Source organism: Cryptomeria japonica, chromosome 10, assembly GCF_030272615.1.
Source record: "Cryptomeria japonica chromosome 10, Sugi_1.0, whole genome shotgun sequence".
In the NCBI taxonomy this organism is placed as follows: Eukaryota; Viridiplantae; Streptophyta; class Pinopsida; order Cupressales; family Cupressaceae; genus Cryptomeria; species Cryptomeria japonica.
The window spans coordinates 913,339,835-913,352,986 of record NC_081414.1 but is presented as its reverse complement, the minus strand read 5'-3'; the positions used below and the strand labels follow the sequence as shown (position 1 = coordinate 913,352,986).

The 13,152-nt window shown below is 36.2% G+C and overlaps 1 protein-coding gene across 1 annotated transcript; it reads right to left on the bottom strand.

Annotated features, from left to right (window-relative positions):
- Window positions 1-600: 600 nt before the first annotated feature.
- On the bottom strand, window positions 601-1,995 carry LOC131061711 (expansin-A10). Its single transcript, XM_057995522.2, has 3 exons — window positions 1,788-1,995; window positions 1,389-1,701; window positions 601-1,296 (listed from the first exon to the last, which is right to left on the bottom strand). Exons 1-3 carry the CDS (start codon window positions 1,912-1,914, stop codon window positions 993-995), a joined length of 744 nt encoding a protein of 247 aa, XP_057851505.1. The 5' UTR covers window positions 1,915-1,995; the 3' UTR covers window positions 601-992.
- Window positions 1,996-13,152: the final 11,157 nt, after the last annotated feature.

Sequence of the window (13,152 nt, the reverse complement as noted above, 5' to 3'; positions counted from 1 at the left end):
AAAAAAATATAAAATAAATATGCTCACCGTTGAAGACATTTATCATTATAAATAGTAATGATTTTTAGTGTCCTCTAGAATAACTTGATCTCTTCGAAATGATTTAACATAAATTAATGAGTATTTTACTCTTCAAGTGTAGTAAAGCTATCTCCAATCATCTCCAAATTTGGAATGCTAACATTGTATTCATTTCAAATGTGTGTTCCCTATTAAATATTACATTGATGTCAATGATCTTTGATGTCTACTAACCTCTTTAAAATGATTTTATAAGCACCGAAGCCTCCTTTTTCTATCATGTATAATTATGCCAAACAACGAAATCAAATCGGAATTTTATTCCTCGTCTCTATCACTACAAAATCCCTTTTGATCCGACATCGGCCGGACTCGCCGTCACGAGTCGAAAAAAAATCAAAAGTTGCACAATAAGATTCTTTTAAATGTAGGTAGTAACATATATTATATCGTTACGTAGACAAAAGAAACTGCAAAAGATTCGTTATTTTAGAATCGACTCACGAAATATGCGCTCGCAGACTTTCATGCTAATTCTAAACATAAGGAACAGGTCAAGATAGAACTCCTGCAACTATATAACAGAAACATATTATCATTATTATTACTCTGTAAGAGCATACGATTACATTACTCGAAATAGATGGCGGGTGGCGACAAAACCACCTCTGCAACTCAACACTCAACACAGTCCTGTCAACAACTTTTTTGGCAGCAGAAAATGATAACCGGTCGTTTCGAGAGCGGGTAGCACTGTAATCCGCAGCCACCGCGGCGACACCCGAAACGCATTACAAGATAGATGATAACTATCAAACGGAAAGTAAAACAAACTAAAAGTACTCACGGGCCAAACTCTTCTAAAATCGATATCTGTAACCCGACTGACCATTGTACAGACTGGTATAATCGATATCTGTAACCCGATTGACCATTAGACACAAACTGGTTTAGCTAGAATATAAGCTAGTTTAAAGCTGCGAGCCGCTGAAAGTCTGGCCAAATTGCCAGCCACTTGGAGCCACATTATAGGATGTAACAGTCCTTCCATCGCTGGTTGTCACCTTGAATGACAGGCTCTGACCGTTCAGAAAACTGTTGCTCTGCCAGTTTTGGCCCCAGTTCCGTGACATATCCTGCCAACCAGTAGAAGACCCCTTGATTGAAACGGCTTGGACATCCCCTGCTCCTCCAACATTGGTGATGAGAACCAGGTTGAAGTAGGAGTGGCCATTAATGCTGAATCGAATTCCTCCCTTTCTTTGACAGGGGACCCTGCAATGAAACACACAAATGTAAGCCCCCAAACAGATCAGAGACCCGGAAAGGAAAAGGAAGCAGGACCCTTTTTTTAGCGGGGAACTTACCTTCTGTACATAACAGGGACAATGCCGGCTTTGAATTTGGCAATGTCCTGGAAAATGGGCTGTGAGAGGTCAAAATGCTCCAGTGGGGGATTGCACCATCCGCCATTGTCGTTAGGCAGGGCATTGTTGGGTGGGCAGAAGTTAGTGGCGGTTACAACGATTGAGTTGGGAAGGCACCATTGTGGGTCGTCATTGCATTTGATCTCATAGCATGCTCCACAGCTCAAGCCATTGTTAAAAAGGGCAGTGCTCAGAGCTGCAGTGCTGGTGCCATACCCTTGGCTGTAAAGATTTCCATACCCACATGCCCCACCTGCATAGCAAACCAAAGTTAATATTGCCTAAAAACATCCCGAAGACTGTAAATACAACCCAGAAAGTTATACAATGTGCACTCACCCATTGTTCCAGATGCATCGCTTCCTCCATAGAAGGTAGCATGGGCATTAGTCCAGTCTGAAGCACGAACAAGCTGAGACAACACAGACATTATACTCACCACAACAAGAAGCCCTGAAAAAGCCATCTCCTAATGCAGGGTAAACCCAAGGGAAAAAATTCAAAGCGAAGCACTGGGTCAATGAAGCTTAGTAAGAAGGAAATGGGATGGAAATATATAGGGAAAGTTTCATAAGAGGGATAGAAGAGAAGAGAAGAGGTAGGAAACATGTGTGGGAACCACCTGGTTCTAACTGCCGGTGTGAAGACGAACCAACAGAACACCTAGTGACACAGACGGTTTATTTAGTAGGGCCCGAGTGATTGTAGCGGACTAGGAAAAACTTTTTACTTTTACTCCATTTGCCGTGCGGGAACGGGTTTTCCCTCGCAAAGTCGCACCGACGGGCGGGAAAGTAGAAAACATGTTAGGTGTTTCTAGGTAATTAAGTTACGACCATGTGACTAAGGGCCCCGCACTCCCCGCCGGGATTTGGGCGCTATAATCGGTTCAAACTTGAGCCAGGAAAATTTTATACAAGTAATATTTTATTTTATTGTAACTTAAGTTTTTCAAGGCATATCTTCATCGTTAAAGGGTTTTTAGGGTACCGATGCTGGTGAGAATTTGTTTTTCTTTTGAAGCACCTCACGTTTGCATTTAATTTACTGACAAACACATGAAAGGGGGTTTGCGAATCACAGATCTTGTGATGCACGAAATTTATTTTTAGTATTCTATGCAAACACTTGAGATTTTCTTTAACGATCGGTCAAAGTATATTTAACTTTTTTTTATTGGAAAAATGCAAATATTAATTGTATAAATTTAACTTTATTCAATTTGAGAGAAATAAATCTATGGAAGGTTAATTAGAAATACAACTAGTTTATTTTTTGCATAGATTTGTGCAATGCATGAGGTTAGTTTGTAGGACATTTGTAAAATGTTTTTTTTTTGTGTAAGAAAGGTTTGAATAGAGAAGATAAACAATTTCCATTACCGATAGGCTTATGTTATGTTTGCAAAAAGGGGGGAGAGAGAGAGAGAGAGAGAGAGAGAGAGAGATGGGTAGAGAGTCTAAGACATGTTTAGAGAAAGATAGAGGTAGAGATGAATATATAGGGGGAGAGAAAATAATATAGGGAGGTAGAGGGAGAGAGGCATGGAAAGAGAGGAAGAGGTAGAGAGAAATGAATAAAGAGAAGTAGAAAGAGACAACACGTATATCAAGAGAGAGAGAGAGAGAGAGAGAGAGGAGCGGGTGGGTGGGTGATATAAGTATAGTTAGGGGGAGATTTAGAGAGATGGACATAGATATCGAGATATAGGTAGAGAGATATGTATAGAAAGATATAGAAAGACAAATAGATATTCCAAGGTATGCACTTGTGGTCTCCTTGTGTTGTGCAATGCAATGCTTGGGTATGTGGCATAGCTTGACCGCTTCCCATGAATTCATTGGATCTTGTGGTTATATCGAGTATTAACAGGTTGATCATTTGGTGCAATGACAACCATGTTTCGAAGAAGTGGTATTAGAGCCTAGGTCATGGATTTAAACCCCTTGCTTGTGTTGGGAGGATTGTTGCAAGGTGTGCACCCTTGGTCTCCTTATGTTGTGCAATGCAGTGCTCAGGTTTGTGATATGGCTTAACTGCCTCTCATGGATTCATTAAATCTCGTGGTTGTATCGGGAATTAACAAGTCAATCTTTTGGTGCAATGACAATCGTGTTTCTAACAATGGAGAGATAGAGGGAGAAAATATGAAACAAGAGAGATGGGTATGATAAAGAGGTGCATACATTTGTGTATTACATGAGGTCAAATGGTAGGCTATTTATAAAATAGCATTGTTTGGGAAACAAAGGCCACAATGAAGGGGTGATGATTTCTAATCAACTATACATCTACATATAGACATCCAAACACAAGTGAAACAAAACCTCTGCATTAAGAAGATAATAAAACTCCACAAAAATAGGATTATGTTATGTTTGTTGCAGGGAGGGAGAGAGAGAGAAAGAGAAAGATTGGGAGAGAGTGGAAGAGTGTGAGAGAGTTAAGGAGATAGATATAGGAGATAGTAATGTTGGTAGAGAGAGAGAGAGAGAGAGGGGGGGGGGAGGAGATATAGATATAGAGAGGGAGAGATATTGATGGGTAGATATAGATGTTTAGAGATATAGGAGGGGGGAAAGATAAAGATAGAGGTGAAGAAATAGGGGGGAGGAAGAGGGAGAGAAATAGATAAACAGAGGTATGTATGGAAAGATAAAGATAATTAGAGATTGGGAGATATAGAGAGGAAGAGATAGATAGATATAGAGGAAGGGGAGATAGAGATATATATGGTATAGTGGGATAGAGTGGTAGAGAGATTGAGAAAAGAGGAGATAGATAGATAGATAGATAGATAGATAGATAGACGGACAGACAGATAGATAGAACAAATAAAGATAAGTAGAGGTAGAAAAATAGAGATGGGGAGAGGGAGAGAGATAGAGAGAGATATAGATGATGGGATAGAGTGGTAAAGAGATTGAGATATAAGGAGATATAGAGGGAGGGATAGATGGATAGAGAGATGGATAGAGAGACAAACAAATATAGAGAAGCATAGAGAAAAATAGAGAGAGAGAGAGAGAGAGAGAGAGAGAGGTATAAGTGAGAAGAGAAAGATGTGTGTGTGTGTGTGTGTAGTCACATAAATCTGTCCAGTTTAATTAAATGAATATTTGATATTTATTTGATTAAAAACCCACTAGCCATCAATAATTCATCCTCAAACATTCTCCTATTAATTAAATAAATTATTTCATTTATTTTAATTAATTCATTAAACTAAATTCACAATCAATTAAATGAATAGATCTTATTTATTTCATTCTAACCCCCTTTCCTCTTTTAAATAAATTAAATAAAACATTTATTTAAATCATTAAATCCCCCCCAGTTGCATTCTCCTAAAAATGCAAGTTGCACCTATTTGTTGAAATAAATGAATTTTATTTTAATAAAAATCCTATTTTCCCTCACCCACCAAACCCACTTGCAATCCTAAATCCCCTTCTAAACTCTTCTAACCACTTTCTAACTATTCCTAATTAGCCTAACCCATCCCCTAATTGTTGTCACATTCTTAAGCAACTTGGAGTCACTTCTCAAAGACTCCAAAGTCTTTGAAAAGCATTTAATGCTTTACGTGTCCAACAAGTTAACCTCTAAAGTCTTCCAAACCACTAATGGCTCTTACATGACCATTAATGGCTCTTACATAACCATTTATGGTTAAATCCACTTGCACCCATGGTTAGGAACTTTGACCCCTAACTCAACCGTCATGTAACCCATGTGTCTCCTCGAGCATTTATTGCTTTGACCATGGTTATCCTTACTAACTCTTGCACAAGAATTTATCCATTGGATAAAAGCATTATTCTTTGGATAATGAATTTATTCACTCAACTCAACATTAACCCTACCTCTCAAGTTAACCCTCAGGTCACGTAAAGCATTTAATGCTTCTTCACTCTCCTCTCAACCCATCTCATGTTGACACTTGTCATCCTGGGATTGGGTTGAAAGCCCTCACATGGATCTTAAACCATTCAATCCTGACCCTTGTTCAGATTACTCAATCTCAGTCATCCATTGCTCCATTTTACCTATAAATAGAGTTCATTTCTTCATAATCCAGATCCTGAAAACTTGCATGCATTTAACTTATAGTCAATTTTAGAGAGAGCATTTTAGTATAACCATTTACATTCACTCTTTTGGCTTAAAATTAACATTAGCTAAATAGATAATCTCTCATTTTAGCTTTTGTTTTACATTGGCATTTGCATAGTTAATCATTTTTAATCTTGAACCTCCATAAGGCATCCATAGTGCAAAAAGTTGTCGAGAGCTACACTCATTTGGAACTTGGAGAGGAGAGGAACAAGGAAGGAGAAGCTACCAACATGGTAGAGAGCATTTGGAGATGTTTAGTTGCATTTCTTAGATTCATTAAGCTTTCTATTTGTTGTGTAGTGTCTTTCTTGATATGCTTGCTTAGGATAGTGTTTAACCTTTGATTTGCTAACACTAATGACTAACATCTGTTTCTTGTGCTTCTCTTTGTGTGTATAGCAATCAAACAGGTTTTTCTAACAATCCTCTATTTTGCAAAGCATTAGTATGTATGTATGTATGTGGGAAGAAGATAAAGGGAGAGAGAGATAGAGAGGGAGAGGGAGTGAGGGAGGGAGAGATAGGGAGATATGAAGAGGGGGGAGAGATGGAAGGGGGAATATATAGATAAAGAGTGATGCAAAGAGTTAGAGAGGGATATGAAAAGATACAGAGAGATAGGTGTAGAGAGAGAGAGAGATGAATAAGGAGAGAGATAGAGAGAAAGGAAGGTAAAGGTAGAGAAATATGGATGTGAAGAGATAGGGAGAGCAGAAAGAGGGAGATAGAGAGAGAAAGAGATATAGAGATATAGAGCAGGAGAGACAAAATGAATTTAAGAGGGATAGAGATAATGAGATATAGTAATAGAGATAGGGAGAGAGATAGAGGGGAAAAATAGAGAGAGGATATAGAAGAAATAGAGACATAGAAAGAGTGAGTTATTATAGAGACAGATAGAGACAGAGACAGATACGGGAATAGAAAATGAGAGATAAAAAGATAGATATACCTTGGGAAAGAAAGAGGAGTGAGAAAATAAATAATATAATATATAGAGGAAGAGATAGGAGTAAGGAAGAGGGAGAGAGAGAAATAGACATACAAAGAGAGTGACAATAAGGGGAAGATGGAAATATAGAAAGATAAAGATATAAGAAATAATATATAGGGAGAGGAAGAGATGGATATTGAGAGATAGAGTAGGAGAGATGGAGGGGTGGATGGAATGCATGAGAGACTAGGTAGTTAAATACAAATAGAGAGGAAGAGGGAGGAATGAGAAGGTAGAGATAGAGGGTACACTTTAGTGAGAGACAGAGATCTATAGAGATAGAGATAGGAAGGGAGAAATGAAATGTGTGTGTGTGTGTGTGTGTGTGTGTGTGTGTGTGTGTGTGTGTGTGTGTGTGAGAGAGAGAGAGAGAGAGAGAGAGAGAGAGAGAGAGAGAGAGTACATGTATGAGAGAGAAACAAGGAGATGGAAAAGGACGGAGAGAAATAAAGATAGGATAAAGGAGAAGTAGAGAGATATAGAAAGAGGGACTGATAGGGAGAGCTTGAGAGAGAGAGAAAGATATATGAATAGAAAGAGGGAGAGATAGAGATCTAGACAAAGTGAGAAAGAGATATGGGGAAGAGAGATATATATAGGGAGAGGTAAGGAGATAGAGATAGAGGAGAGAGATAGAACACAAATGAAATTGCTTACTTTTATTATTTTTTAGAATCTTCTTTGAAGATTAAATATCACTTTATCCTTAAAGTTTGCATGATGAGTTAGTAACTTATTATAAACAAGATAAACCTCAAACACAAAGAAATAAGGTGAAAATTTAACATCTATATATATATTATTTAATTATGTATCTAGTTTATATATGAAATACATACTATATAATTAGACTAATTACATTATATTTCTAACCACCTCTCTAAATAATTGTTTCAAATTTGTATAGATCAAACCAAAATAATATCATAATATAATATATATATATATATTAAATTAAATTAAATAATATAGAATAATAAATATATTATAATATAAATTATATATAAAATAAATATACTTAATGTAAAGACGCAAATCGTGCTAAACTTCAATAATAAATGAAATACTCTTTATTCGTAAATAAACTGATAATTCCTTTAACAAGTCTATTTCATTCCACTTTTCCTTCCATAGCTTCATTTGATCATTCCATTTATATCATAAATAAAATGAAATTTCTATAAAAGATAAGGATTCTTCATTGAATAAATCAGTATAAGTAGTATCTCGATCATACAATACTTAGGTTTTTCAAGTTGCCTTAAATTCAATAACAAAAGAATACAAAGTAAAGGGTGAGATGCGTCCTTTGATCTGCAACCCAAGCTATCTTCAATGCAATCTTTATAATGAAGATGAGAACAAGATTCAGGTGCTTTTTCCACCTAACCTTGAAGCTTACACTTCCCTAGAATTCTTGGTCAATCAAGAATACCCGATCATGCACAAATTTCTTAGCAAAAAAATTCGATAGACAAGATGGAATCTGGTGTGTGCCTAGATTAATACATACATTTTCTATTTTCTAATTACATTAAGAAACAAGTGGGATTAATCGAGGATATGGTAGAGAGCATAAATAAATCCATCTGTTTCAATGGTCAATAAGTTACTCGGCCGGGTATAATGTCATGCATAGCAATAAAAGATAGTTTGGAAAAGCAAACTATTCTCTCTATAATTCCACATTCGGCACCCGTCCCGGAAGGTAATCTTTCCAAACACACAAGCACATCTAGCTTTTCTAATATTCATATGAGGTCAGAACTAAGTACAAGGAAGACAATCTTTTCTTTTCTCAATTCTAGCTTCCTATTCCTCACATGATAAAATTACAATGTTAAAGAAGATAATCTTTCGTTAATTAGATATAAAAGAAACAACCTTTCATTTACAACCAATTTTATCTAGCAAGAAAACAATCTTTTCATGGTCAAACAAATATGTATATCCGAAAAGAAAACAATCTTTCGCTTCTATCTTTCAAGTAATTCAAAGACAAGAATTAAATATAAGAAGGTGTAACACATATATGTATCTTTAGATAAAAAATGAATAAAAATGATTATACATTATTTTATTCAATTATCAAAACATTTAAATAGCATAATCTTTAACTTGCATTCCATTTCTTATGGTTTAGAATTTCCACGTTTATATCATCTAAGCTCTCTATCTTTCCATGTGTTTTGGTTTGTCTACCTCTTTTCACAAATAACATATTTAGTTTAATACTAATATGTGACTTTTCATGATTTAAGAACTCAACTAAATGATTTTACTAATTTTCCACAACAACATCTAACATGATGAAAATTCATAAAGCACATATCTATATGGCTTTTCAAATGAGATACCCAATAATCATCTTAACTTTTAATGCAAGGATCAAATTCGGGAATGTAACTCTTTTCTTCACGAAATCAAAATAAGCTCCAATATCTAATAATTCATTATCCTAATATTTCATCTTCTTTTTTATTCAATTTCAAAGTTTATAAAGCACAAATTCTCTCTATTCCCTTGCTCTGTTTGTAGAGGATTTTGTGATCTAATTCTATAAGTTACACTATGTATATCAACAACCCTTAAGAAAATATTTCATTATTTCATCTTTATTTACATGAACACGTTTTAAAGCAATCTAAAATGGTTTCATATCAGGAAATCAATTATCATGATTCTAATTCCTTTATTGCATAAATTTGAACATAATAGAACATTCTTTTATCTTTTAGATCTCTACAACAAAACATGCTAGAATAGATTCTGCCTTTGGAATACGATCCAAGTCTATTATGATCATTGATGACTTTAAACTGTCTGCAATACATCCAAATTCCAATTCTTTTCTCCTCTGCGCTATTCTATCTCATGAGCTCTCCCTTCTCTACTTACTAGTTACTCTATATTTCCATTCTCCGTTCTTTAGTTCTTTCAATATTCTATATTCTCTAAAATTTGACTATGAATCTGAGATGATCATAACCAATCTTTTACGTCTGATCTTCATCCTCCTAAATATCCAATGCCTTTTCTCTTCTACCTTCCATTCTCTAATCCTTTGTTGTATATCTCCCCTTCTCTTCCAATTTGATGGTCTATATATAGTATTTTCATCTACCTTCTTTCCTATTTTCGGGCTATCTCTCTTAGTGGTAAAGTGACACCACACATATTTTCACAGTCCTAGATGGTTTAGAACACTTATGTGGTCTCCATGCAATGATATTATCCCTGATGTTGATACCAAACTGCTCAAACCATTTAAGTTGTTTAATGTTGGTGGGTTTATGTGGTCATATTATTGTTTTTCTTGCAAATAGTTTTCTAAATTTCCAGTTATGCCAAATCGACTAGTCTCAACTACCACATAACATGCAAAGTTTATTAAATTAACTTCTCACTACACATGTCGTTGAAAGGTATAGATATCGGTGGCTTTGTGTGGGTTGGTAACCCATGTTACCTGTTGACCATTCCACGTTAGATGATAATGTGAAAGAACCACGTAGGCGCGGTTATTTGCAGGACAAAGTTGTAATATATCCAAACACTATGAATACCAAATTTACCTCCTATTCAAACTCAATGAGTTTGATGTAATTACAAACAGTGCTGGTATTTTGTAGAGTCGATACACTTGTCGACTTGCTTTTGTTGTAAATAAGGTTATGTGGGGTAGTCAACTCCCATTAACGTTGTTCTATGTGTTTGTTGTTGCATGGTCGCTATACTCATCGACTTCTGCATGCAAGATGGTTAGTTACGTGGAATATCCCTCGTGGTGACCACGTTTCACATACACAGTCCTTCTTTCATTCGAACCCTAAGAGTTCGACGATCTAAGCATATACTTAGCCGATACTACCTCGACTCTCCCTGCATACCATGATTCATAGGGCATTGCCTCCCTTGTAATATGGCATGAATTTGGTGACATGGGATGGTTGACTCGCACTCGGACTGTTCTAAGAGCTTGATTAAATACATGCAAATTAATAAATCTGCCACCTTATAATTAACATGCTTTATTAATACAAAATTGTTACTTGGTAAATTCAGCCATAATAATATATATATCATATACATAATATATATATATATACATAATATATATATATATATATATATACATAATATATATATATATATATATACATAATGACAAATAATTAAGTTTATATATTTATAAGTGTATATATATAATATATATAAAATTCAAGAAGTAATTAAATTTTACGATAATTGGATGTACATATATAATAACTAAATAGTATATATGTATAAGATTGAATCAATAACTCATATACATATATATATTATACTATTATCAAATTACAAAAGTAATCTCATAAGTACGATATTTCATACATTTATACATATCTGCACATAAAGAACATATAAACCTATGATCAATATTCATATCTAACCCATTAACAAAACAATCTTACTTTAAAATGGGCTAATTTGTCTACCAGGACCCCAACTTCGTCCCTGTCTACTCGCAATTTGAGGAGGGAATGTCTTTTGAGCTTCCTGACATTGTTTTGGACCACATTTTACTAAACATGGCCAATACTCTGGTGGGGAAGTTCTTCTCCATGTGCCCCACGGTGGAGATGGTCAGAAAATGGGTCAAGGACAAATGGAAACTAAAAGAGAGTGTTTATGCTAGCGCCATGCATGGCGCCCTCTTCCTCTTCAAATTCACTGCTGAGGAGGATGTCGCCCTTGTCCTCTCTAGATGTTGGTCCTATGGTCGAAACAACCTCTCCCTCTGTCGTTGGAAGGCTGGCTTTGACCCTACGGCTAACTTGCAGAAAATTGCTCTGGTATGGGTTCGACTCCCAGGGCTTCCCCTTGAATACTGGGATGAATCTATTTGCAAATGGATTGGGAACTCCTTTGGTCATTATGTAGGTGTTGATGATATCACCAGATCCAAATCGTGTCTAGTCTATGCTCGTTTCTATGTTCAAGCTACTATGAGCATGAATCTCCCCAACTTCATAACCCTCAAATCCAGGCTTGGCAGCTGGACTCAAGCCCTGGTTTATGAAAATGCTACCCTCTTCTGCCAAAAATGTCACAAAGTGGGCATGTTATCTCCCAATGTAAGGCCCTAGCCCCCCTTCCCCTCAAGCTTAAGGGTCCGACCGTGGTGGATGATTTGGTGCCAAATGCTCCTATTATTCACCAAGACCTAGTTGTGGGGTCTCGTGTCACCCCTACTCCTAGCTTGAACCTGCCTCCCTTAGCAGTTGAGGACCTAGTTATGGAAGAATATGTTGGCATTTTTTATGATTATGTTGTGATTGTCATTGATGGACACACACTTGCTATGAGATTACTTTTTGTATGTATGAGTTATGCTCAACCGGTATTTGTTTCAAACTGGTATTATGTTGTAGTCTTTAGACTATTGGTGTTTTGCAGAAAGTGTTTACCAATCTCAAGTGGTTCGCGGATCTCAAGAGGAACGGAGCAAAGGAACTAGAAGCGGTAGTTATCATTTTCCCAGTCTTCATTTTTGTCAACTAGTAATCTATTTATTAGTCAAACCGGTATTACTTTGAGTTACCAACCGATAATTGGTAAAGCTGTATAAACTGGTAATACTTTGTGATGAGTTACCAACCGGTATATTTTTGTGATGAGTTACCATCCACCGACACTTTGACGATGATTTTGTGTCGTGTTACCAAATGTGTCTAGATACAATGAACCTAGGAACTTGCAATGTAATCCTATTGGACCGACATGAAATCAGATTCCTTTTAAGGACATCATGTCTATGGTTTTAGTATGTGTGTGTAGCTGTTAGGGTTTTTGGTGGTTGATGAGTTCTTGCATGTGCGATCTTAACAAAGAAGGTCAAGTTTGTGTGTTGTAATAGAGTGTGGATTTACTGAAGACTGAAGTAATGCTGAAATGCATTAGCAATGAGCTATCATGGATCTAATCAAGCAGACTGTGCCATTTGCTAGATCATTCACTTGTTGATTACTCACATCTTTGACAAGTCAGAAACCCTTAACTGGGTAGGCCCATAAAAGCCTTTGTAAATCCTCTAACAAGGTGATTCACATATGTGGATCTGAAATCCTCTCATAAGGTAGTCTTTAATCGGACTTATCTCCTAATAGAGATTGAGATTCCTAATAGGACCTATTCTGGTAAAGAACATTGTATGACCTTAACTGGTCTGACCTTAATCGGTCTGGTTACTATTCTGCAGATAGTTACTTGTGAGTTTCATCTCACCGTGGTTTTTCCCATTTGGGTTTCCTCGTCAAAATCCCTTGTGTTATGGTGATTGTGCTTCTATGGGTGAATGTCTTACTTGTTGTTTGGTTTGCATTTGTGTTAACCAGTTTGTTAGTTAAACTGTTATATCGGTTTACTGCTAGACTGATAAAGTGTTTGAGTTCAGTATTTTTTGGTATACTAATTCACCCCCCCTCTTAGTATTCATCAATTGGTATCAGAGCCAACCTTTCTATAAGTCTAACTACTTGGAAAGAGATATGGGGGAATACACTGTGAGGGAACTTACTCATCGGCTCACTCAAATTGACCAAGCCTATG